This window comes from Spermophilus citellus, assembly GCF_964194105.1.
Source record: "Spermophilus citellus genome assembly, chromosome: 12".
Taxonomy (NCBI): domain Eukaryota; kingdom Metazoa; phylum Chordata; class Mammalia; order Rodentia; family Sciuridae; genus Spermophilus; species Spermophilus citellus.
Window position 1 is genome coordinate 95,502,722 of NC_138198.1, and position 26,830 is coordinate 95,529,551.

The 26,830-nt window shown below is 51.3% G+C and overlaps 1 protein-coding gene across 2 annotated transcripts in view; it reads right to left on the bottom strand.

Moving 5' to 3' along the window:
* CELF4 (CUGBP Elav-like family member 4) overlaps positions 1 to 26,830 on the bottom strand; it is a 291,617-nt gene that overhangs the window by 39,926 nt on the left and 224,861 nt on the right. For both annotated transcript variants that reach the window (XM_081262759.1, XM_081262758.1), the window contains exon 3: positions 25,653 to 25,701. In XM_081262759.1, coding sequence (XP_081118885.1) covers positions 25,653 to 25,701 — 49 coding nt within the window. The remainder of the gene's footprint in view (positions 1 to 25,652; positions 25,702 to 26,830) is intronic.

The window sequence follows — 26,830 nt, forward strand, 5'->3', positions numbered from 1 at the left end:
GGCCATGAAGCTGCCGTGAGCTCAGGGACACATGGCTCTGGAGACTACATGACTTGCATTATGTGTAATGACTAGTGAGATTGAGTGGGGAGTGTCAGCTTCCTCAAGGGAACAAACTATTTTGAAGGGTGGCAGCATGTTAACTGTTGGTGTGTGGCTGGCATTGCTAACAACAGAGGAACCTGCTGTTGCCATTAAAGGGGGGTTTCCTGAGGCCTTCTGGTTGGCAATATTTGGTTACAAAGTGAAAGAAAGCGGGTCTTTCATGTCTCAGACACCTGCTTTGGGCTGCCCTGGATCCTTCCAGTTATTCACTAATCAGTCACTGTCAGTCAACAAACTGCATTAGGTACTTTATTAGGACAAATCAGAAGTAGACTGACCTTTGGGTAAAAGTGCTTCCAAATTAGGGTCTGAATGACCCAGCTGTGGAAGGGCGGGGCCCGATGCAGATAATGGAGTGAGAAAGGATGGGGACAATACATCATGGCACATGAAGGGTTTGCTGGGATGCAGCATCATTCTGGCTGAGGCCATGGGCCCTGAGGACAGGCCACCTTGCCTCCCAACTCTGGGGAGAGGTAAGGAGAAGGAAGGGAACCTGGTGGTAGGAGAAAATGCAAAAATCTTTACTCAGCTCAAGGGCCTGTTTACAAGGAGCTGAAGAATCAGGTTTTGAAAAGCAAGACACAACCCTACCACTGAAAGGTCTCAAGGGAGGTGACTTTGAGTGACAAACACTGTGGAGGCCACTATGCATGAAGCAGGTACCCTGGGAGTGAAGGAAGTGGGTGAGGATTCTGGCTTACTGTCTGGTACCCCCAGTCCACCCTCCCACTCTGCTGCAGCCACATCTGATAGAGAACCTTGTGGTTGCCCCTAGAGAACGTCCTGACAGTCAGCTCTGAGCCAGCTGGGCATTTCCACACATTCCATTCACTTCTCACTACCTGTGACAGGATCACATCCCCATTTGACAGATCAGTTAACAGAGGCTCAGTAAAGACTGAAGCCCACATCCACCGGCAGTGAGTAGTGTGGGTAGAGTTGGAGCCTGGCCTCTCTAACAGCTGCATCAGGCCTTCTGTGTCCTGGGCAATAAAGTAAAACACAAGCCTGGAATTCCATTTTGGGGGTTCCACACCTTTGGATTCAGCACTGCCTTCTCCAGGGATGCCTTTGAAATGTGGTGGCTCTTGTCACCTCAACATGACAGATTTTACCAGAAAATGTCTTTTATGATCAAAAGGACTAGCTAAGCTTTCAGGCCTGTAGTGTCTGCCTGGAAAAAGAGAAGGGGAAGAGGCATTCTGAAAGGAAAGGGCTGGGATCAGGGTCAAGGGAGGCCAGGGTAGGAAGGAGGAGCCTGGTGACTGGGAGAAGGACTTTGTGGGGAGGCCAAAGAGCAGTCAGGCCGGGCTGGAGGGGAGGGAGGGCCTGCAATAATAACAGGATGCATGGTGGGGTGGGAGTGCATGGACAGTAGGCTAGGAGCTCCCAACTGCAGCCCGGGCTTAGGGTGAGAAAGAGGGTGTTGAAAAGGCTGATGGAGGAAGAACTGGAGGAGGAGAAGAAGGGACAACAATGGCTCTCAGTCTGGGTCGGCCCTTTATGGCCAGAGCAAGTGCCCCTGCCTGTTCCCACCCTCCTCTCCACCCATGGCACAACAGCTAGACCACTCATAACAGTAGTACCATGCTTGAGGTCTCAGGCACCTCAAATTTGTCTGCCTACTGCATCAGAAATGGCTTTTTTATAGGTATGTGTGACTATTTTTTAAATGCACATAGATGCTGTTGTGATCGAAAAAATACAAATCCATTTGAAAGCACTGCCCAATTCAAGGTAACTTTTCATCATTTTGCATTCTCTCAAACAATGGATACTCAGAGTATAACACCTGTCAAGGGGGGTGCTGATGCATTTTTGATGTTAAAAATGGCTCCTTAACCTTGAGAAGCCTGGGAATGCTGATCCGAGGAGAGCAGAGGGAGCTCTGGGGAGGAGGAGCAAGTGCTGCAGCGCAGTGAATCCCAGGCTGGTCCCAGATCACCTACAAGAGCACAGCAGGACAGTGCAGGGCAGGGACCACCCCAGATACACAGGAAGTAAAGTGTCCTCTAGCCCTGGGCTCCAGAAACTGAGATCTGGGTCCAGTTCCTGCCCTATTCTGAGCCTGAATCAAGCTCATCCTTCTGTGTGGCCAAAATAATAATAACCGGGAGAGCAAGAGTGACTGTGTCCCAAAACAGTTTCCCGTTAACACTCATGAGTCAGCATCTCCTCTGATGTGGGGGTGGGAGCTTTGTGTCTTTCCACTACTGGGCCTGGCTCTGTGCCTGCCTCATAGAGCAAGCTCCTCAAGCGCTATTGGAATGAAGAGTGACAGTAACGCATGGACGGATGTGCAGTGTAGTCTGAGCAAGCTCCAGGTTGGGAAAGGAGCCAGGACTCACACTCGCAGTGCTCTGCACCCCATGCCTTGGTGTGATCAAGGTCCGTCTCCAGCAAAAGCAAAATGGGAAACTGCCTTGGAGTTAGGGGCTAGAGGCTTGGATTTGGTTTCTCAATGGTGTGACCAGTTTTGGGATTGGTGAAAGGAGCTCAAACTGGTCTTACGGCCTACCTTGGTTGAAAAATGGGGAGTCTGCAGCCATGGGCTGGCCTTATGACCTGGATGATGAGGCTGTGGGTATTGAGTGTCCCTTTGACTTAGTAGCTGCTTATAGGGTGATTACCTCTACTTAAAGGCTCCTCTGCTCTACCACATTGGGGATATCTCTCCTAGTTGCTAGGGTCTATAGGTGATCACTAGTATGTCCCATTCTGCCCAGCTCTACTCAGACACCACCCACAATCAGATCCAGTGCTCTTTTTAGCTTTTGTAAAACCGACCAGTCCCTTGTCCCATCATGGTAAGGCCTTATGCTTCCTGCAGCAGCCTGAATGTTGTGTGCCCTTCTAAAATTCATACATTGAAATTTGAACGCCCAAGGTGATGGTATTAGGGACCTTTGGCTTTAGGTTATGGCATAGCCCATGTGAATGGGATTAGTGACCTTATAAAAGAGGACTGAAGGAGCTTGTTTTTGTCCTTTTTACCTTAAGTGAGATTATCAGACACCCTGATCTTGGGCTTCCTAGCCTTCAGAATTATGAGAGACAAATTTCTGTTGTTTATAAACTACTCAGTATCTAGCACTTTTGTTACAGCTGCTAGAACAGATGAAGGCACTCGTGAACATGGTGTCAATTCCATGATAGATACCAGGTCAATGAGTATTTCTTTCCAGATCAGGTACATCTAAAGGAGGCCCTCCAAAGCCTTAATTCAATAAGATGGAGGTTTATGGTGACATATCCATCCCTCTCATGGGAGAAAGATGTAAGAGAGTTGGAGCAAAGGGACCTTCTTGAGCGCCTCAGAACCAAAATAAGGTGCCCACTCATTCTGCCTCTAGCCAGACTGAGTGGAGAGGGCTTCCCAATAGAATGTCCTCCTGTCTGGCTTTCCTCCCTTCCTCCAGAAGTGACCTGTGCAGGCCAAGTACTTAGCACATTCCCTGGAATGAAGGAAAGTTGCTGAGGTTATTAGTGGTGCCTAATGATATTTGCATAGATTAAGAGACTTTAATGCAATCACGAATGCCACAATCCCAAGAAAATAATGAAGAAATCCATTACAAAGTCATAAAGTAACTAAGTCAATATAGTAATAACTTGATCCTGCTTAGGAATAATTGCATTTCCTGCTGCAAGGCGATTTTACAATGTGCACCATTTTCTGGACACTTTTACAAATTTCACCTTTGTTTGAGATAATTAATTAACAAAATAAAAAAAATGCTGCTGGTATTCTATATAGTAAATTAGTCATTAGTCTAAACTGGCAGGCTGTAATAAAACTTATTAAGATGGATGTGCTGGGATTTCTAACTTCTTTTTAAGTGGCCTGTAACCTTCTCACTGGCAAAGCTTGGGGGCTGCCTGGTGGCAGCGGCTCAGGTGAAGTCAGCACCAACAAGACCCCACGAAATGTGGTTGGGATGAGGAACAGGGTGGAAACCCAGTCACAGGTTTGTTGGGCTCATGGGAACCCCTGGGGGACTTATACCTGCTGCCCCAGGTTCCTTCAGTCACTGTGTTAGCTTTGTAGTGCTGCTATAACAAACTACCACAACTGGGTGGCTTAAAGCAACAGAAATCTGTTCTCTCATGGTTCCAGAGGCTGGAGGACAGAAATCAAGGTGTCAGCAGGGCTGAGCTTTCTCTGAGACTCTAGGGGAGGATCTTTGCCTGCTTCTTCCTCCCCTCCGGTGTTTGCCAGAAATTCTTGGCTTTCTTTATTGTGTAACTGTATCATGCCAATCTCTGCTTCCATTGTCACACAGTGCTTTCCCTGTATGTTCTGTGTTTGTGTCCAAATTTTCTCCTTTTCTAAGAACACCAATCACATAGATTTAGGGCCTATCATAATCCTGTATGACCTCATCTTAATTTGATTACATCTGCCAAGATCCTGTTTTCAAATAAGCTCACTTTTACAGGTTGTGAGTAGACATGAATTTGGGGGACACTGTTCAACACAGCATAGGCACTAAGGGTTACATGAACTTTGCCCTTATTCCCCCATGAAGAAAGGAATAGACAGAGTGACACTGAGGTACTAATGACCACCAGACAGGCTGCAGGCAGGGGCTGGCTATTGGAAACACCTGGTTTCCCAAGAAGTTATTTAACAGGCTACAGGGGACCTGTGGACCTGTGCAATGGTCAGCACCACTTCATATCTCTGGGTATTTCTCCTGGAGAAAGAGTTCATAGCTTCCATCAGATTTTCAAAGGAGCCTGGGACCCCAAAGTGTGCCTATCTGATTATCACATTAAACATGTGGCAGTCAGGGAGAAGGGAGGGAAGTTTCCAGAAAACTTTTGATACCCTCCATCCCAACCAGGTTGGGGGTTAGGTTATGGGGTGCTAGAAGGGAAGCTGTTGAATCTGTCTTCTGCTGTGCAGGGAGGGTTGGGACAGGACAGGAACTCCCGTGCTTTTGCAACTGGAATGACAATTTCACTGGGGAGATGTCTTTGGATTTTGAATCTATTATCCAGCACCTCATCCCACAGACCAGCTGTGGGTCCTCAGCATTTTTGATCAGCTTCTGTACTCCCCCATTCTGTGAAGTCCTTGATAAGAATGCAAAAAGGAGGGTGACAATGACAAAGGCCATGGCCATAGATGTCACCAAGGACCTCCCTCCATGCCCACCCAGCCCTAAGTTACCTGGGTAGCTTTGCGATGCATCCTCACTAAGTGACAGTGTCAGGTGAGACACTGCTCTTCTGTGCATACATGAGGCATCCCTTATCAAAACAGATTCCCAGTTCCCTTGCTTCAGCTTACTCTGAGTAGAACTTGGTAGCTCCTAAGCTACCATCATGTCTCCCGAAGTTCTCTCAAGCCACCAATTTGAAAAATTTGTTCCAGAACTTTGTCGAAGGTTGTATTCCGTATTGCCAGGCTGCTGATTATTTTTGTTGTTGTTGTTGTTTGTTTGTTTGTTTCAACTCAGCCTCTTCACCTTTTGAAACTTAGACCTTTGTCCCTTTCTGGGCTCTAGGGAGTCTCCAAGATGACCCCCAGCAGCTCTGAGAGCCCTCAGACCCATTTGATTTGTTTGCTCTGGCCTGGAGAGACAAGCTCATTTACCGGGCTCGATTTGATCTCCTTGCTTTCTTCAGATGCTAACTTTCTTTTTTGTAATGTTTACCTACATTTCTCATCCTGAAGACCATTTCTCTTTGCTGGTGAGGACTGAAGAAATACATAAGTCAAACTCCTCTGATTTTGCCTAGATGTAGTTTAGAGTTTGCTTCCTCAGAAGATATAATTGGTGGGAAGACCCCAATACACATCCCAAGGGCATCGCCTCTGTCCTGTGGGTGTCCATTTTTTTTGAGCCAAGGCAGTGAAGAACAGCCCTTCCTCTTCCCTTGGGGCTCTGATGTAAAGCAGGGAGGGAGCATTTCTTTAAGTTGTGCCTCACCTTCCTCTAGGAGGGGCTGTTCTGAAAGCCCCTGGGGTGTGTGGGGTCTCTCCTGGATGCTGCCTCAGCCCATCCCAGATCCCTGCTTCAAGGGCACTGGTCTCGGGGAGGGGGCTCTGTCTGTTTTGGAATTCCTGCACTGAGCCAGTCATCAGAGATGAAACTATTGTTATTGTTATTTTACAGTGAAGGAAACTGAGACCCACAAGAAGCTCACCCAAGGTCGTAGTTAGTGGCGCTGGAATGTGATCCAACTCATATCCCCATTGGAAATCTAGGATGGGCCAGAGGAGTCCTACAGAAGTGGGACACCAAATTGTCACCCTTTGCCCAGGGTTATTTCCTACTAGCATTGGACAGTGAGAGAGGAATTCAGGCTTGAGGTGTGGCATGTGTCCTAATTCATCACTAAACAAGCTATGCAGCTTGTGACACTTTCCTGGGTCTTTAACTTCTTTTGTGTATACAAGCCTATGAGATTGCTGTGTTCAGCTCACTTGGGGAGGGATCCCTGCAGGGAGCCGCTGAAACCCTTGGCATGCACGGGCACACTACTCCTGGTCCCCTCACTCCCTGCCACTCCCTGCTGTCTCCTTCCTTTCTCCCTGTCCCCTACAACAGCCCTCATGCCAGCCTTTTGGCACACTTACGGGCACACCTGCCTCTTGGCTTTGCCATTCAGCTATCTTTTTTGTTTTAAATGAGCCGAGTGACCATAACATTGATTGCCCAAACTGGGACTCTTGTTAGTTTGAAGGGAAACAGTATTAATAGTTCAGGACAATGGGTGATTGCAGACCTGCTGTGGCATATTGGAACTTTCAGGCATTCTACTTTTGTACTGTCAGCCTCCCGTTGCTGGTGGTGGTTCGCCCCCATCTTAAAAGCCTAATGGCTTCATGCTGCTCCACCATCAGCCCATACTGATGACCCACCCATGAGACAGCATCATCCTGTCTCTTCCTGTTTCCTAATGGAGGCTGTCAGACTGTCCAGGTGGGCAAGGTAAGTGTTCTGGGGGTGGTTAAGTCAGCAGTACTCAGGGAGCAGAATGTCTCCTTTAGCCTTTTCCCACCCACAGGTACCTGGTCTGGGCCAGGTGAGGAACACATCAGACTGAGAACAGAATCTCTAGATGGCTCACCTACAACCACAAAAGGAGATATGATAGCAAGGAGGATCCGAGGGGAACAGGGAAGGCAAAGGCCAGACAGCCATGTGGGGCTGGGAGGCTAGTAGAGAGACAGCTGAAAGGGGTGAGATAAGAACAGGGTTTCTTCCTTCTCTGTCCTGCTCTTCTGCCCATCATGGCCACACAGAACATTATTTGCAAGGTATAGCACTTGGCTGGGACTGGGAGGCCCCTACCTACTGGCTGCCAAGGGTTTTGAGTCCCACCATCAGTGTGGATAACCATTGCTTTCTTCAGAACTCCCTTTTAAAATGCAAAATCACTTTATTCCAATATCGATCTCTAAACTTTCCACCTGCACTCCTCTAACAGAGCAGTTCCCCTCCCTGCAGCTGCCTAAAGCACCCCACAAGGGTAAGGGACCATTTTTCCTTGGCGGGGGAGTCTTCTTAGGCAGTTGACTCCTACTTCTGTCTGGGATATGCCATACTTCTAAAGCCTATTTTTTTAAGATAAAATTTGTAAACAGTGAAATATGCGAAATTGTACATGTGTAATTTAAAAAGCTTTGAAAATGTGGGTACACCCTCTTCTGCTCCATGAAGACAGAGAGCAGAAAGTTCTCCCCAGAAAGTTCCCTGGACATTGTCTCTGCACTTGTCCACCAATGTTTCCTGTGGCCTATGTTGAAACTTTGTTAGTTATATATCTGTTTGGCCTGGTGTCCTTCACTCAGCGTGACATCTGTGAGATTCTTCCATGTTTCTCGGGTCATCCAAGGGACCAGAAGCCAGGCTAGGTGAGCAGCAGCCTGTCTTGACTAGGTATTGAGTGGAGCCTGCTGGGTGTTTTGGATCCAGGAGTCACTTTGGTCAGAGGTACTGCCACTGATGGCTTTACTGTTAACTGTCCCCTCTCGTGGCCTGTGCTGGGCCTCACTCCACAAATAGGCTGAGGGTTAGCAGTGTCAACTAGAATTGAGGTGGAAGACCTGAGAGGCTGGGGTCTAAATCAGGGTGGCTATAGCTGAACCCTGGGGTCTAGGAGCATCTGGAGAGTTGGAAAAACTGTCCAAGGATCTGTAAATGCTCCCTCCTCCAGGGAGAAGGAGTGTGGCTTTTCTTCCCGTGCCAGGATCATGCCGTTAGCTGTGTCCATCCCTTCTGCATCACTGCAGTGACCTTCCATCCCCTATTTCTACCTGACCCACTACATGCTGTCTCCACACAGCTGCCAGAGCTAGACAGGGCATGCTGCTACTCTGCTCAAGCCCCCTGGTGGCCTCTTGCTTCACTCTGAATAAGATGGAGTCTTTAAAATGGTCTACAAAATTATACAGGATCTGCCCCATCCCCTGTGTATATTCCTGCTGTTCTACCATAAGCTGAGCCTCTTCCTGACCTTGAACACCGACTGACAAGCTGTCATCATCTCTTCCCATTGAGTTCCTTGCACACAGCCTGCCCATTTCCCTAACTCATATGTCCCAGGAGGGCAGGGGTCACTCTGCTCTTTGCACAGGGCCTGACAGACAGCTGTGCTCCCTAATCTTTTTGGAACACTTGAACGGATGGATGCAAACCCATTCTTGGTTTCCCAAAGGGGTCTGTGACCCAGAAAGGTTAAGAACCTCAAAGCAGGACCAGAGCAGACAGGCCAGTGTCTAGCCAGGACAGAGGGCTCTGTGGGGAGCTCCCTCCTAGGCCTCCTGCCATCACCATGGGAGAGGTAGGACTGACTAGGTGCCCTGGGCAAAGAAGCTGTGGGAGATCTGAGCACAACAGATGAGAGGAGGGGGCCTGAATCACCATGCTGGTCCAGGTGCTCCTAAAGGCAAAACAGATGGGTCTCTCAAACTCACTTGTTGCAAAGATTTTCTTGATTTCTATGTTATTTTACTGTGTCCATGCCTTAGAAGTGAGGGGTGATAAATGGAGTGGCCAGAGGCCCAGTCACTGGGTCCTGGGATACACTAGCAGAGAACTGGAACCCTGCCCTCCTGGAAAGAGGGTATGAAGAAGGGGAGGGACTCCAGGGCTGAGAAACCTGGGCTGCAATGAATGGTGGGCACCGGTGGATTGGGCTGTCTCCCACGGTGCCAGCCAGCACCCTGCCTCACTCCTCCCTGTATGTCACTTAATGTTTGCAGTTAAGTATTTACAGATATGTTCCCATGGCAACAGAGGCCTCAAAGTTACTCTCACAATTCTGTTTTCTCAAATGTGTTTCTCTGCTTGATTGCACAGAATTTTCTGGAAGCTGGCCAGGCTGAGTGAGTCACATTCCCAGCCCTGTGATCCAATGCCTCCTCCCACTTCTCCACTCCCTTTGGAGTCCAGTGGGCTGACGCATGCTCTCCTGCAGCCTGTACTCCTCAGACCTAGAGCTTGGAGCTTGGAGCCCACAACCCTTCATCACCCGGATCTTCTGCTTACTGTGAGCTCCCCAATCACTAGGAAGTCTCCCCAGCTTCTCAGGCCCACAAAGCACACCTGAGCTTGGAGCTCCCTGATGCTTTTGAGGTTCCTTGAAGGTGGGACCTTCCCTTCACCTCTGACCCTGGTACACGTAACCCCTGTTGTTATAGACGTTGCTGATGGCATCCCATCGGATTGTGTGCCCCAGAACTGCCCAGGTGGATCCCTATCCTGTGCATTCAGCCATTAATTTTCTGAGCCCCTGCTCTGAGCCAGCCACTATGCAAGGTGACAAGTTACAGAGGGAAACAAAGAAAATCCCCATGTGCATGGATTTCATCTTTAAATTGGGAGAGGGGAACGATGATTAGCAAAGATCAGGGTAGAGATATGTGCCATGGACAAAATAAAAACAAGGTGGCAGATGGAACCCCTGGCTGGAGCTGCATGAAATTGGAAGTCAGAATACGCCTTGGTGAGAGGGACATAGGAACTGAGACATGGTGAATGGAAGTGGCATCTGGGGGAGAGAGGGCTGGCAGAGGTAGTGCAAGGGTAGGACAGGGGAACAGCCACAAGGCCAGGGGGCAGGAACAAGTGCTCAAGGGCTCACTGAGGCAGCAAGACTGAGGTAAGACCCTGGACTTCCCTCTCAGTGGGGATGATCACAGATTGTGATGGGGCCACTGTGTGCATGTAGAGTGGCGGGGAGGCACAGGTGGAGGAAGGCAGACATCCCAGAGGCAGAGGAGGCTCAGAGAGGGTGGGGGATTGAGGAGAGGGGCAGATGATCAAGGCTGTGGGAAGTGAGGACTCCAGTATGACCTTCTGTGATTTCAGTGAGTCCCATTGCCTCAGTTAGAGGGAGGGGCCACTGCAGGTATCTCCCACCATCCCTGATAGCCACACATGCTCTTACTCCTGACTGATCCTTGTCTTTATCCTTTACCAGATTCAACACTACAAGAAGGCAGAGACGTGTGTGCGTGAGCATGGCTCCCTGTGGGGACCCAGTGCCCACTGCAGCATTCTCTGGCAAGACCACTGCCTCCCTCAGTCCCAGATTTAGCGCCTCCACCCCTGCAGGAAAGCTCCTGGGTAAAGGATCCTCCTGGAGGTGACTGTCCAGGGGGCTGCAGGGCAGGGTATCGGGCCAGGTGGCTTCTCCCGCTCATCTCCACCCTGTGGTGGGGGCTCTCCTTTCCCATGCTGCCTCCTCTCCCTATTCCTTAAACCCTGGGAGCCACCATCTGGGAGGTGCTTGAAGCCTCAGCTTTGTTGGCTCCTGCTAAGAGTGAGAGGTACTGGCTTTGCTAATGGCTCCTTGAGTGGCAGTATCACCATTATAAGTGATTTAAGTCACCAACACTTAACTGATGTTATAAACACAATATTTATGATACAGTTCGGGAAACGATGTGTTCTCTTATTCCTATACATCATGGAACACGCAGGGCTCTCTTCAGACCTCTACTTCTCCCTTCTCTGCTGTTCTGGTCACCTCTGTCAAATCCTCTGCCTGCTCCAGGCCTGGGCAGGCAGAGGGGAGGTGGGCAATCTAAAAACTCAGGTGATCCAAAATGCTGGACAGAGCTTGCATCATTTTGGTTTGGTTTTGGAATGTGTACTGACTTTCACGGAGTGAACAAGTTGGATACGTGTGGGAATTGGGGCCATTTAGGGAAAGTTCCAAGAATACACTGAAAGAACTGTCTGAGGTCCACTGACCACCCCTCCCTAGAAGGGATGGATGGAGTTTAGGGGCTAACGATCCTACCTACCACTACATCACCTCCTTCTTCTCTCCTCTCCTTGGCTCATATTGGCCTCATCCCAGAAGAAGGAAAAAATAGAGATCCTGTTGCTGCCAGCATGACTTGAGCCCCCTGAAGTACCTACTTTAAGGGGCCAGGAGGCCTCAACCTGTTTCTGTCCCCTTATCTCTAGCAGGCACTGCCTCAGTTATCCCTCATATAACCCACTAGTGACAAGTCCCTGGAAGCCCCCTTCTGAGGAGGGCACCTGCTGCACAAGGAGAAGCCTGGCATGAAAAGCCCTAGGAAGGAGGGGACAAACCAGAGACCACATCTGAAGATGCAGGAGTGACAGCCAGTAGGTAGGTAGCAGGTTTCCTGAGGTGGAAAAGGAGTGGGGGTGGGGCATGGATTAGTGAGGATAGCAGCTTGGGGATGCTTCCAGGAGGGAGGCAGAGCAGTTTCCTATGGAATATGAGGACAGAGAATGTGGCCCTGAAGCATTGTGGCTATCTGCAAGTCACACCCTCCTCCCAGACCAGCTGGTGTGAGCCACCAGGAGGGCAGGGGTCGGGGCACCTGCAGCTATTGTACTTGACTTCCTCTACCAGCTGTGCTCCTGGTCTGCTATCCATCAGAATGGGCAGAAGTGGCAAGGACCACAAGCTGTCTGAGGGACCAGGTGTCCCAGCCAGGCCAGGGCAAAGATGGAGGTGAGGGAGTAGGGAGTGGAGGGGGGCCCCAGTCTGCAGCAATGGGGAAGGGGGTTCTGCAGGTTGCTAAGCAAGTAGCAAATCTAATGCTGCATGAAAAAGGGAAAATGAGAAAGCAAAACTGGAGGAGGATAGGAAGGAACTACCCCAAGCTCTATTGTTTGCAGCCCTTCCTTTGGTGATGTTTCCAAAGAACAAGTTCAGGCTGCAGGCTGGGGACAGAGGCACAGGTGGGTGGAGCTGTGGGCAGAGCCTATTGCCTCTAGGGACTCAGGCCCCTAACATTAAGGCTGTGAGCAAGGGCGGGCTGTGTTCCCTCCTCTGGCCCTCCAAGGCCCCCTGCGAAGCTTCCTCTGCAATGGGGAGAGATTAACATTTGAAATCCACGCCAAGGGCTCCTTCCTTCACTCCCCACTCCTCACTTCCCCCAAAAAGGAAAACAGTCGTTGAAATTGAAAAATGGTGCTCAGTGAAGGGTTTAAAGACATTTTGAATTTAAAACATATTTTAAAGGTCATTTTCAGCAGTAATTATGTTATAATGGTGGGGCTCTTAGCAAAAGACAGAGTCCCGCAGTAACATTAGAGCAAATGGGAAGCAGCCAGAGCCTGAGTTTCCTGCAGCCCTTGGGTGGGTAAGGGTGGAGTGGGGAGGAAAGGGGGCACAGCACATCCTTCCAGAGCCAGTGAATGACTCACCCGTGGGTCCCCAGGAGCAGGGAGCTGCATGGTTAAATTTGGCTCTGGCGTGGAAGTGTCCGTCTACAAAGAGTCCTCTCTGGGGCTTGCCACATCTGGGCTCTTGGGACTCAACAGAACCCTCTGGGAAACAGAATCTGCAAGTTTAGCTTCCTGTCTGAGGGGACATACTAGCCCCCATGCCATGCCCTTTCCTTCTGTTTCCAGACACAGTCACTCTAGGGCGTTCCAGGAAGCAGGCTCCCCAATCTGGGGCCATTTCCAGTGGGGTGCCAGCCACCTGCCAGCAAGGAGCTTGCAAGGAGCTTGTGTCCTATCTCTGTGCTTCCTGCTGGGTGATTGTGGATTACATTTTTGGAACCCGTTGAGGACATGAATCCACTGGCCACTTATTTGAAGGCAACTTTTCTATCCTATATCCCCAACTAACCCACCCCTACCCGACACCTTGGCCTACTTCCTCCCTCTCTGAGAGTATATCCATCTTTGCCAAAGGCAGGACCCTCACAAACACTGCACACAGACTTGTTGAAGATGCCACACTGAAAACAGTGTGAGCACCTACTGTTAATTAGAGATTCTAGAAGGGATGACTAAGGGTTAGGAGCTGGTCAGGCCCCAGAGCAGTCCAGGAGAAGGCAGGCGGATGAAAGCGCTGGGCAGAGGGCAGTGGGGAAGAGATGAAGCTGCCACTGTAGGAAGAGCCCAAAGGGCTATTGTAGGTGTTGGCCACTGTAATCTGGGAGGGCTTCCTGCAGAAGGGGCCAGGAGCACGGGTGGGCCCGAGGACAAACCAACAAAAGGTTGAAGAACCCCAGGGGCAGCTCGGGCCTCAAGCTGTGGCGCTGCCAGACCAACTGTGAAGAAGCAACCCTCTCTCCTGCTCCTGCCAGGTCCGCAGAGCGCTGGCTGTAGAGTGAGGAGCCAAGAACCAAGGGGCCTGAGGACTGTGTCCTCTATGCACCGCCCGCCCTCAGCCACGTGGTCCTGGTGGGCTTCTTTAGGGGGAGAGGCACTCAACTTGGCGTCCCCCACCTGTCTCTGTGAAGGTGACAGTTGGCGCGGTGTAGTGGGGGAGCACGGTGTGGTGGAAGGGAGGACTGGGGCTCAGTTGAGGGCCGGGAGTGGGCGACAGAGCGCTGGGGAGGGGCGACGGGAGGGGTGTGTGTGTGGCTGGGACAGGCCCGCGGGGTGCAAGGGGCAGGGGGAGGCGAAGGAGCGAAATATAAAAATATCCGGGAGAGGCGCAGCGGCCGGCTACAGTGTTATTAAACTAAAGCATCTTATAAAACTCAAGCCATTAATAACAGGCTGCTGCCACGTGGGGGTAATTTATTCAAATTGAGGGTCCGGGATGGAGGAGCAGATGTTTCAGAGCTGCTGGTGTCACTGAATGAGTTCCAGGGGAGGAGGTGCAGGCAGTGTTCTGGTGGGGGCCCAGCCCCACCCCCTCACACCTCCCGGAATGTCTCGGCATTCCACCAGGAGAAGGAGACCCCACCCTAGGCTGCTGGAGGGAGGAGAGGTCTGGCAGGCCCTGCTAATTTAGTTTAACAACTGCCAGGGTAGAAAGCTAGGGCTAGGGACAGGACGCAGGTCCCCTGTGAAGAATGTTTCTGCTCCCCTCCTGGCCTTCTTGCAGGTCCAGGCCAGGTCACTGCCTATTCCTACCATTTGAAATGCAATCTCCTACACAATGCCATTCATGCTTTTCCAGACCCCCAGTGGGGAGGTGTTGGGAGCCAGGTAGCCTGGGAATCAGAGGCCTACCTTCTTCCTAGCTGCTCCATCCACCAGCTGATGACCCAGCACATGAACCCTTGAGCCTCATTTGCTTCATGTATACAATGAATGGAGCAATAATACCTAAGTCATGGAGTTGGGGGAAAGAAACACAGACACATAGGAAGGTCCTGGACCCTGGGGTGGGGTGGGGGGCTGTGAAAGTCAGCTGGTTTCCTGTTAGCACCTGGTGACACTTATTATGGTCTACTCAGTGGATTGATTGTCTTTTCTTCTGGTTGTTTCATTGATTTTACCCAAGTCCCCATCGAGACTGCGAACTCTCCATAGCCAAGAGTCTCCTTGACATCTGTCTCTGTAAGGGTATGGAGTGCCAGAAATGGACCCTCACTCGGTGCTTTCAGAACAGTCAGTGTATTGGGGCTGGATGGATAGTGGCCCGTGGCTTTCTGCCCTAACGGGGAAGAGGCACCAAAGCTCACAGAGGCCTGCCCTTGGATTCAGCTGGGTTCCTTAGGCCTTGGTTAATCCTGAGTCCTGTTGGGGGATTGGGGCCTTAAGGCTTAGGGTCTGATTCCAGACCTTAAGAAAGGGAAAGAGTCAGTCAGCCCCTGGGTACCTGCCAAGACCTTGAGGAAAGTAACTGTAGATGAAAGCTCTTTCTGGCAAGGCAAATATCACTCTGTGGCACCATCCCTAATTCATTCCTCCCCTTGGAGTATCTAATGCTGGCAGAGGTGGAGTGGGGGGAACTGCTCTGCTGGAGTCTTCATTCCTATGAATCTGAATCTCTTTCAGCTAGGTGTGTGACTTCATGGTGATTGTGTCAAACCGTACTTCTTAACCCTTCCTCCCATGAGGGCATTCAATCCAGAGGGGCCCAACCAATTCTTAGCCTCGACTCCCAACTACAATGGAGAGAGAGTTTTCTCCTCCTGTCTCTGTTTTGCAGACCAAGATGACTGCTTACTGAGTGGGTTTGAAGCAGGGTCCAGTCTAATTAAGGGGTCCCAGCCTTATGTTTGGGCCCATGCCCACAGGTGACAAGAGACCTTCAGTAGACCCTGATAGTGTGCCATGGTGAGTGACAGGTCAATAAAAAGAAATGTCCCGGTTGGAGGCAGATTCACCTCTTCCCATGGATCCAGCCTTGATGGTGCCATCATACGTGAGATCAAGGAGGCCCTACAGTCCCCCACATGGCCCTACAGTCCACCAACATGGCTCTGACCTCAAATGACACCAATAGAGTGATGTTCTGGTGGAGATAGATGGCTCAAGCCAAGTACACTCTAATGGGATAGCACCAGTGACTCTGTTAGAGGTGGGGGCCCAGGGAAAGGGCAGAGGGTCTCCTTTGCCACGTCTCTGGTCTGACTACCCTGGACCTGGGGACTAATAAGGAACTGGTTTTCAGGAGCCTGGGGTGAGACTGAGATGGACCCCAAGACCTCCTGGGGGTGCGGTTGGGGAGGCAGGAAAGTGTGATGGCTGTCCTCTGAAGTGCCTCCTGTCTGCCTGGCTGGGAGGGTCAGTGGCAGCTGCTCACCCCGTGGCTCTGCTCCTGGCAAATTGGACCTGCTCACAGCTCAAGGTTCATTTCCAATGAAGGAGAAAGTGCAGCCCCACACTCACAGGGCAATCAGCACACTCCGTGATGAATGGAGCCCGTGTCACTCAGCGAAAATGAATATTTCTTTGCGATAATGGCCAGATGGTAGCAACTCTCCGATCCAAATTAAAACATGCATGATAAATGCCAGGAAAACACAGGAAGACAAAACCCCAACCTGGAGTGAATTCTCTCTATAAATCTTCCCCCCGCGGTCCCCTCCCCCCACCACCACAGCGGCCCTGCTAATAGCCATTAAATTATTAAGATGTGCTGCAAGGAGAATGCCAATGTCAGTGGCACCGGCCCCACTGCCCACCCCCACCCCTGCCTGTGGGGTTTGGGGGTGGGGAGAAGAAAACGAGGGCTGCTTCTAGACCCACAGACAGCCTGCAGGGCGGAGCAGGTTCCTGTTAAAAGACACAGGTGGGAGACTGGCATCATCATGCGAGGCCTGGCATCCAGTGGGCCTCTGGGGAAGACAGACACACCTGCCCTCAAGAAGGACACAGTCTTCACAGATGAGAAACTAACACCCATGCTTGACTTTACGGTGCACACAGAGGGCAGGAAAGGAGCTCTGAGCTGGGAAGCCAGTGGGGAAGAGCTAAGTAGACAGTCTAACTGGCTGGACTGACCAGGGTTTAGATGATGAGTGCAGCCAGGCAGCTGGGGAGGGTCAGAGAAGACTGTCCAAGGGGAGTATGGGCCTGGTGTTCTGAAGGCAGCAGGTATTAGGCAGGGCAGGAGTGGCTTTGAGGTCTGTATTTCATGGTGACAGAGGGCTCTTGAACCTATGGCTTAATTCGCATGCCCTCTGCCCACCCCCTTGTGGCGGAGGTGCCTACTCCTCGCCTCATGGTGGAGGTCTTTCGTTGGTACCCTGACACCCTGTCCAGGGCCTGCATCTACACAGGTCTTCTAGCTCCCACTCCCAAAGGGCATGGGTGAGGAGTGGGAGTTGTCCATCCTGCAGCTGGTGGTCCAGCCTCATCCTCTGTGGACCTGGTGGTCAGCACAGATGCTGAGAGAACTCTGTGGGGTTGGCAGCCCAGCCCAGCCCAGTCCTGTGGGTAGCCAGCAAGGCGTGGAGGCCTCCCCAGGACTGAAGCATGAAAACCGATTACTGGCTGTGTGGTCTTGGGGAAGTCACCCCTTCTCTGTCAGCTCTTGTTTCCCCTCTCCATAAGTGGGGTGATGTCTAGCCACCTGTGCAGGGTCACTGCAAGGCTCAAGGCACACTGACTGGAAGCTCTGGATGACTGAATGACAGGACTGAGGACTATTTATCTCTAATTATCTACTTCCAGAGCTTTGGAAGTACTCACTGGTCCTCTGTACTCCATCTGCCCTGGTCAGGCTGGAGTAGTAGCAGGTCCAACAGGGACTGTCTGATCTGGAGGAAGCACAGGGAGCACGAATAGAGAAACAAGACCCTAAGATGGGCCTGGATGCTTGGGCCAAAGGACCAGGAGAGACAGGATCCCCAGACTCAGACTGCATGCATGTGAGCATAGTTGTGCATGCCCTGGAATGCAGGAGCCATTAGACCGCAGTGCACCAAATATGGGTCTTCCTATTCCAGAAAGTGGACTCGTCTCTCCAGAGAAGCCAATTATTTTTTTAAATTATTTATTTTTTAGTTATAGGTGGACACAATGTCTTTATTTTACTTTATGTGGTGCTGAGGATCGAACTCAGTGCCTCACACATGCTAGGCAAGGGTTCTACCTCTGAGCCACAACCCCAGCCCAGCCAAGCCAATTCTTTTGTGATAATATTTAAGAATGTCAGATGCCATGTGTTTGTCTTGCTTCTCTCTATTTTCACGACTTAGTCCATGATACTGAATCTAAAAGCTTCCTATCATCCCCATTATCACCACCTCCAGGAAGGCACAAAGCTTCCTTGTCTTGTCCCATTCTGGAAATTCATGTGATCAATTCATCTCCAACCCTGGGCATATACTTTCTATTAGCACTTGGTTCATCTAACCTTGTCAGACTCCCCACCCTACCACCTCCCCTCTTCTCCCATGAACTAGAGTCTAAAAATAAAATGATAACTGAGCTGGGAAGCCACTGGGGAAGAGCTAAGAAGACAGTCTAACTGGCTGGAATGACCAGGGTTTGGATGATGAAGTGCCATTAGGTGCCATTAGGGGAGATGCCACCGTTCTCAGACTGTTCTACCTATGGTGGCTCAGGGGAGAGATGACATCGCTTTGCAATAGGAGGATGCAGCTCTCAGGGCTGGGCACCTGACAAGGAATTGGAACCAAGGAACCTGGCTCTGAAGCCCAGCCCTGTGCCTGTCCACCTCCCTACTCTGGCTCTCCACCATGTAGCTGAGAATTCCCCAGACTCCTGTTTCTAAAGCATCACTTCTACCATCTCACTTGCTTGCCCAAAGGCCTCAGATGGCCTCCCCTGCATAAATACCTCCATGTAAAATAGCTTCTGGGACTCAGGGTTCTCATATCATGTCTTTTCTCATAGTAGATCCCCTTTCTGGCTATGGAGGTGCCCTGCACCTGCCCTGGCTCAGATCATTTTCCTAGCCTGGAAGCTTTACTCTTGGAGAGCATCCTTTGAGGGCAGGCAGGTGCTGCTTCCTCTCAACTTTGGTACTCACTGTCTCTTCCCACTCTCCCCTCTCCATGCCCTTGTCACGCCCATGCTGTTATCAGGCTGTACTCCGTAGGGTGTGCCAGGACATTGGACACATGACACCCATGCTAGGGTTCACTCAATATAGCACTGAGGACAGCTTGGCCCAGAAGGTTCTCACTGTGAACTTTCTCATCTAACCCATTTTTCAAGAAGTGGGATCACCCTCCTCCTTGCTGACACAGTGCTGGGGACAGGACGCCAAAAGATTGGTGATGGGCTGGGACACCAGAGGGGGCCTGGTTCTCTTTCTCTGTCATTCCTATTCCTGGGCACACAGGCAGGAGGCAGCTTTTAAATATCATCCAGAAGGCCATTTGCTATGATTAATATCCCATTTCCCCCGAAACAGTCCTTTGCTAAATTAGCCAGGGCCAGAGGGAATTTGTGGAGGAGCTGCGAGTCTCAACTCAACTTTCCCAACGCATTAAAAAAACTTCAACAACAAAATGCAGATCAATCAACACCCCCTCCCCCAGCTGAAAACCCAAAGTCCATTTAAATTCAGCAGGTTTGCAGTTAATTATATTTTCGCACCTATGGCGGGAATTACAGATGTATTTATAATGTGTTGTCTGCCCCTCTGGAGCCTTCTTGGCCCTCCCTAGGGACCCTTCCCTACCAGCCACTTCCCTCCCCAGACACAAAAACCTAGCTTCGCGCAGCTGCTATTTGGGTCCAGTTGTGTAAACTTCAGAGGGCTTCCTGGATTTTTAAAAAACTATTTTAAAAAGGGATTGGATAAATAAGCCAAAGATTCCTTTAAGTTTTTAGTTAAAAAGAACAGAGATTATTGAGAACAAATCCCCAGGGCAGGGGGATGCTATCCCAGGATGTAGAGAATGATGGAAATACTTAAAAAATGGGAGGAATGGTTGTCAGATATAGGATAGAACTTCCTGACCATCAGGGAAGCCTTGCCCTGGGTGGTCAACCTGGACCGGTCATTAGGTGTCTAATCTGTAGCCCTTCCGAATCTCTCAGACCTGGCTGGGCCCACAGCGGCTTCTTTCCCAGGCTGCTCCCAGCGTACCCCAGACTCTCTATGCTGTGCTGTCTTAAGCTTCACCTGAACTTCTCAAGCTGAATACTATAATGTCTTTCCTTAAATATCAGTCCAAAATAAATCTAGGAATTAAGTATGCAAATAATCTGCTGGGACATGGGTTTGGGACTGTTTCAAGGAACCATGGGGCTCATTCATGACCTATTGTACAACTTGAGAAATCTCAGGAGGGACAGGATAGGACAGGCAGAGAAAACAGGAGTTCTAATTCCTGGAAAAGAAGACTGAGAAAGACTGTGGTGGCTTTGCTACTTGATAAAAAAAGGGGAGGGGCTGGGTGAGAGGCAAAATCATGGGTGGAGTTAGGGTGGTTCCCAGGTTCCTGTTCGGGTCAGTAGAACCATTAGCTCTCTCCAGCTAAGGTCCCCGTGGTTTGCCATGATGCCTTCTCACCCACGGTTCCAGAGCAAAGACACAGCCCTGGAGAAGGAGGGTGGTGCCGTCTCATGAGCTGAGGTTTCGGTCCCTTCTTCTTCAGTGGCCTCTTTGGGACCTCGGTCATCAGACACCTTCTCATCCCTCTGGGCTGGGCTGGGTCCGCTCTGCTCTGCTCACCCTGATCTTCCTAGAAGGAGGATATGCTAGGCCAGGATAGGGCCCTTTTTCCTTACTGATTCAGGAGAATTTCAGATTAGTCTTCACCTGGCCTTCTGCTTTCCAAAGCTCTGATGCCCCTCCTGCCTGGCCTGAGGGCTTCCTCGGCAGAACCCTGAGGGGTTTCAGCTCCCCCAGGAGCTCCTGTCTAGACAGTCATTCATTGCCTCCATAGATTGGAAAATAGACACTTTTGTATATTGCGTTTTCATAAAACGGGACCAGCCTACACGTCCATTTCATCTGAACGCTTGCTAAATTGCCTTTCCAGTGTACAGAATTGAACAGCCAAGAGAGTCTGGAAGTGAGAAATGCAGCATTGGGAGGTCAACAATTGCAGCCATGGGTCTCCCAGGCCATGTCCCCAGGCCAGAACCATTGCAGGAGCATGCAGCTGTCCCACCTGGGCCCAATGCCCCTCAGCTGGTCCTCAACAGCCCCTCAGAGCCCGCATGGACAGCACGTGGTTTGTCTGTTTAGAAATAAAATAATGCTCGGAGGAGATATGAGGAACTTAATAGGATTTAAAAAGCCACAGGACCCGATGGGGCTACAGATGGTGGAGGGGCTGGGAGGAGGGAGTCGGCCTGGGTTTATGGTGGGGAATGTGGCCTCCGGGAGGGCCTGGGAGCTGCGTCACACGCATTGTGTCCAACCTCATTAGCCGGCCCAGCGGGACTCTGCCACCACACCAGTGCTATGCAGTGAGGGGAAGGACACCCTGAAGATGCCGTTAAATGTACCAGGGGCAGCAAAAGGCCGAGAGACCGTGGCTAAATGACTTGGCCAATACCTGCCTCGGGGCTCCAAGTGGAAATGGAGTAAATCATGGCTGTTGCACCTGCCCTAATCTGATGCCTTCCTTGCCCTGCCCAGGTCCCACCAGAGACAAGTTAAGAGACAGGTACACAGAAATCAGAGGGAGAGACAGGCACAGGCGTGCCAACTCTAGAAACGAAGGCCCACTGAGCAAATGGAAACTTCAATGGGATAGTTTAGCTCCAGGCAACTCTGCAGGACTTGGGAAGGGTGGGTGGGGCATAAAGAAGTTTCTTCACCTTCTAGAAGCTTCCCTGGGGTGTCTGCCTACAGTAGTTTACTACAAATACCTCTAGGAGCTCCCTTCATGGCTGAAGCTCTCCACTGGTCCCTCTCCAGTCTACCCCCAGTCCTGTAGTCAGTGGGGGAAAATAGGATCTCATTATGGCAGGCGCAGCCCCTTCCTGCATTCATCTGATCTCCACCCCTGGCTTATGGGGCCTCCATCCAGATTCTCAGCCTCCCTTCCCTGAGCCTGGCAAAGGCCTCCCCAGAACAGCCCCCACTGGCCAGGGAGGAACTTGGGAGCTCCTTAGCAGCTTATCCTTCCTTCTAATTTGGGCCTTACCTGCCACAGTCAAAGGTCTGTGTGAGCTGGTGACTGCTTTTGGCAGTGTGTCTAAGCAATTGTGCCTGATTCTGCCACAGAGACGACGAGCTGTATGTATTGTGCATGTGAGGGTTCCAGTTCCCAGACCTGGGGGTGGGGATGGCACACCCTGGAAGGCTGCATTCCCCTCAGGGAGCTCCCTAATGCATCAAACCTGGATGTTTGGAGACAGTGACCTATCAAAAGTTGGTCTGGTTATTCTGAGACCCTGCTGGGCCTGGCCTCCACTTTGCCTCTCATGTGGTAGGCCTAACCTCACATTGGAGAAGAAGAACTGAGCTCCTGCCAGGACAGTGGCCTGCCAGCCTCAGGCCCTGCACTCACAGACCTCTTGCCCATATTCCACCCATGCCCATTCCCAGACGCCCTGTTCTCATGCATGTGGGCTGATGTGACCTCTAGAAGAATGAGAATGGGCAGCTGCAGCCTCCTGTGTGGTGAGGCAGAGGAAGCTTCCTCCTGACCTGGCCAGGGCCCCAACATGTTTCCTGAGCAGAAAATGCTGCTTACCGGCATCAAGTGCTACCAGAGGGAGCTGGGTGGAGGTCACAGGGGCATATGTATCCTATATCAAGTCTTTGGGACACTGTGTGGTTTGAAAGGAAAGTTCCCAGAACTGGGGTGAGGACAGGACTCACCACTGAGCAGGGCTGGGGCCCACTTCCTGTGGGGTCATGTCCTTTCTTGCCCCTGCATTCTCCTCCCCCAACCCATTTTCTTCAGGTCTCTCTCTCTCTTCCTTCTGCTTCCTCCCCTCATCTCTCTACTGCTCTCACTTTCTTCTCTTCTCTCCTCCTTCCCATTTCCCCTCACATCCTCCTTTCTGACCCTACTTTCTCCGCCACAGTCCTTCCACATCCTTCTTTCCCCTGTTTCTTTAATCTGTTTTAAGTTGTCCTCCCTACTCCCCTCCCAAGAAGTATTTAATGGATATTAAATTATTTTAAACCAACTTTCTTTAAAAAAAAAATAGCTTGGTGATAATGCTGACTCAGGACCATCTCACTGTTTAATATTGAATATGCAATTAATAGATAGATGTTTAGGTTTGGCTCTCTTTCTCCCCTTTCTACCGCAGGAAGAATAAAAGAGCTGATTAATCTGGCTTGGGGCAAGCGTCAGTGGCAGGAGATATATGGGAGAAAGGAGATGAGGTTAGCAACTCCGAGTCAGAGAGCTATTGCCTCCCAGGCAAGTGAGGGACGACAGGGCTAGAGGTAGCCTCAGCTGGGCTACTGGGCAGAGGGCATCGCCCACCCCCTTCAGCTGCAGACTGGGTGGGGCCTTGTTCATGCCATTCTTGTTCTCTTCCAGGTGTGGAATCTCCTCTCCTTCAAGACCAGAATTGACCCTCTTCAAATGTCACTTCCTCCAACGCTTCTAGCTGTCCCTTCCTCGGGGCACCCATCTAGGACTACTGTGCAAGCTACCTGTGTACTGTTGAGATTTCCCTCTGACGCTGCATCCTGCTCCAGCTACCTGAACAGGGTGCTGCAGGTGAGTCCCTGCATGCCTAGGTGACCAGGGACCCTGGCTCTTCTGTGCCTGCCTACTGGAGATGGTTTCCAGGAGAGGCCCCTTGCTCTGCCATTAGCCTCATGAGTGCTAGGTAAGGAAGAGTGAGGATGTACTCTTATTATCCAGGGAAAGAACAGAAGCAGGCATCCTATGCCGGGTGGGCTTTGCTCACTCAGGCCCCTCACACTTGAGCCATCTTTACCCCTCAACTAAGTGAACCTGGATTATCAGCATCCTCGGGACAGGAAGGACTCAGTGGACCTGGGGTGGTGTGTCTGTTTCTTGGGGCATGACTCCTTCAAGCAGCACAAAGATGCCAGCCAAGCCCTGGTGTGTGAACTCCAGGCCCAGGCGAGCGGGGGACCTCAGCCACAGAGGCCTTGTGCCGATTTGAGCAGCCTGAGCTGGAGGGGATTAGGGAATGTTCTGGGAGGGGCAAGCAGGCCACCTGTGATCAGTCACATTACAATCCCCTCCAGCACAATTAACTCTCCAAATTTGTAAGTAGCATTAGCTCATTTCATCTTTTGCCCTTAATTTAACCCTGGTAAATTTTTGTAGTGGCGAAGGGTGAGGGAGAGAGAAATTCCTTAGTACCCTGCTGAGCTAAGGAGCAGAAAGACTCAAAGAGTAGAAAGTTCTAGGCCTGGGGAGGGTGGTGAACATGGGTACTTGGGTGAGAGCCTAGGGTGGTGGGGACTTGCAGAAGAAGCCAGCAGCTCCAGGCCAAGAGGCAGCAGATGGTTGTGACTGATTTCCTTGTCCTATTACCTGGGCTCTCATGCTGGACCCACTAGGCCTGCCTGGGGGAAGAGTAGGCTGGGAGACCTTGGGCAGGGAGCTGTATCCAATGTCACTTTTTTCAGGGTACATTTCTCTGAGTGTGATGGAGTGTTCTGGATTTTTAGACCCTTTCTAGGCAGTTCCTATTCTGTGGGAGTTTCCTCTGAGGTAGAAGGGTGGCCAAGGCCTCTCCCATTGCTGGAAAAGGCTGGAGCAGATGGTTCCTCCTTCTCTGTCCTGGTCCTTCCTGTGTGGCTGCTCAGCTTACCATCTAGTAGGGCTTTTGTGTGTGCTTAGGGTGGATCTTCTCACCAGAGGCCAGGAGGGAGTGCCCCCGGAGGGTCTTTGGACTGGTCCAGGACTGAGTTTCCTGCTCAGGGAAGGGACTGAGAGCACAATTTGGGGCTGAGGCTGGGCAGGGCCCAGTAGGCATGAGGCCCAGTAAGAGGTGGCAAGGGGCTGGCAGTCAGCAGGAGCATCAGGAAGAATGATACCCGCCTCCCCCAGGAGGCAAGGCAGGAAGGGCAGACCTAGCTGGGGTCTGTAAATGGTTTCCTCCATTTGGGCTGGTAGGTCTCTTTCTCTTTATTGGGTGAGGTGAGACAGGCTCTGCACCATGGGGCAGTTTGTTGCAGAAGGAGCCAGTACTTGGGTGGTAGAGGCTTGACATTTGGTGCTGGAGGTCTTCTTTAAAATTGTAGTGTGTTTGGACCCTATGGGGTGTGATGGTGGTGCTAGGGACAGTTCTGTGCCCAGAGTGGACCCAGGTTGATCCTGGAACTGAGGCGAAGGTGAGTAGTACAGCCATAAAGGCACTGTGACTCTAGAGAGGCTATCCCCTGGAGACAGAGTTGCCCCTGGCTGGCCAGGGCTTCAGGGAGACAGTTCCTTACACCTGGGCTTTGCAGTGGGGCTTGGCTACCTCATGCCAGGCTCTGGCAGGCTCTGCATTCTGGGGCAAGCATTTATGGGTGAGACCATGTACTTCTCTGTCCACTGCTTATATCAACCTCTCTGATTTTTAGTCCCATGTCAGCCTTGTTGTCCACCCACCCCCACCATACCTATACCCCCTCCAGCCTGCATACTCTTGGGTATAGCTATATCCATTGCCCACCTCCTGGTCAGGCATCTATTGGAATAGTCAACAGGGCTTTTCTTGACAACATGGAAGTAGACACGCCCTTTGGGGTGTCCAGGAGCAGGCAGAAAAATGCCTAAGACAAGAGACTTGTTTTCTTAGAGGCACAGACCAGCAGCCAGCTGACTCCAGTCTCCCCTTCCCCCACTGCCTATCCACACCAGTCACCCCAAACTCCAAAGTCCTGTCCCCATCCCCAACCACGAGGTCCCCAGAGAGACAGGAGGAGGCAGCAAGGAGTCGCTGCACCCGGACAAGAGGGAAGGGAAGAGGGGAAGTGAGGGGCAGAGACAAGTGGGCCCTCACGTGAAGGGGGCTGGCGCAGGCAGCTACTACCTCCTCGGCTCTCGCTGTCCGCGGGCTTCACCTGGATTGGCCGGTTCATCTGCAATAGAACACAGGGACAATGTTAGAGTGGGCCTGGGGAGGAGGGGACAGCACCCCACACTCACAGGTACATGGATGCAAGTGCATAGACCACACCCACCCACACTCTGACCACACACTGGAGGCTAACAGGCTCAGCCTCTCAAAGCTCCGCCCATCTCCCTTCACAGCTCGGTTCCTGTGGGCCCCTTATTTCAGGGGGTTTCTCTGGATTGGAGAACCTTTGGGGGCTCCTCCTCCACTTTGAGCAGCTCTTGTTAGCCAGATACCAGAATCCGAGGTTGACGGAATGCCTGCCCCATCTCCTACACCCACGAGGCTCTCATGTACCCAAAGCACATCTGTGACCCAGCCCTGAGTCACTGAAGACAGCAGGTTTTGCTGAATCAAGCTGGTCTCTGGTTGCAGACAGAGCCCCTGCTTAGGCCAGGGCATGGCATTGAGCTTCACTTCACCCTGGAAGACTTGACCTATGGGATAGGGGTGACTGAGGCAGAGTTCAGGGCTAGTGCTCCTGATTGCAGCCAGGGTAATCCCCTCAAGGTATGTGTGGAGTGGGCACGGCCACTTGTCTCTGGTGCTGTCTAGGTGCCGGCAGGACACTAGGGAACAGACTGACTCCCTAGGCTAGCTGGCTGCCGGCCTCTTGCCTGGATCCGTGTCAATGCCCCATTTGGGCCACTAGGGGTCTCTGAACTCCAAGCATCCTGGCTCTGCAGCCCATCTTCAGCCCTTGCCTGTTGTACCAGGGTGAGTTTGCCAGCCCTGCGTTCTCATCGTATTTCAGACAATAAAAATAATAGAAATCATGCCAGAGCATGCATTTTATGTCTTTGCCAGTGTTTCTGCTTGTCATGTCCCTCCAGATCTCTTATTGCATTTGCATTTCTTGCACCTTCTCAGACCCTTAGAGGCAGACAGGGCAGCAGGGCACCCCCATTTTAGAGATGGAGAAGCCAAGGCAGAAAGAAGGGCATGTGCTTCTCCACGCCGCCTGTGGCAGGAGGAGGCTGGGAACCAGGCCTGCCAAGGCTGTTTCTGTGCTTCCTAATGCACCTTTAGACTGGGCTGCCAATTCCCCTCCAGAACAGAAGTCGGGCCAGCCAGTCACAAGCTGCCGCCTGCCT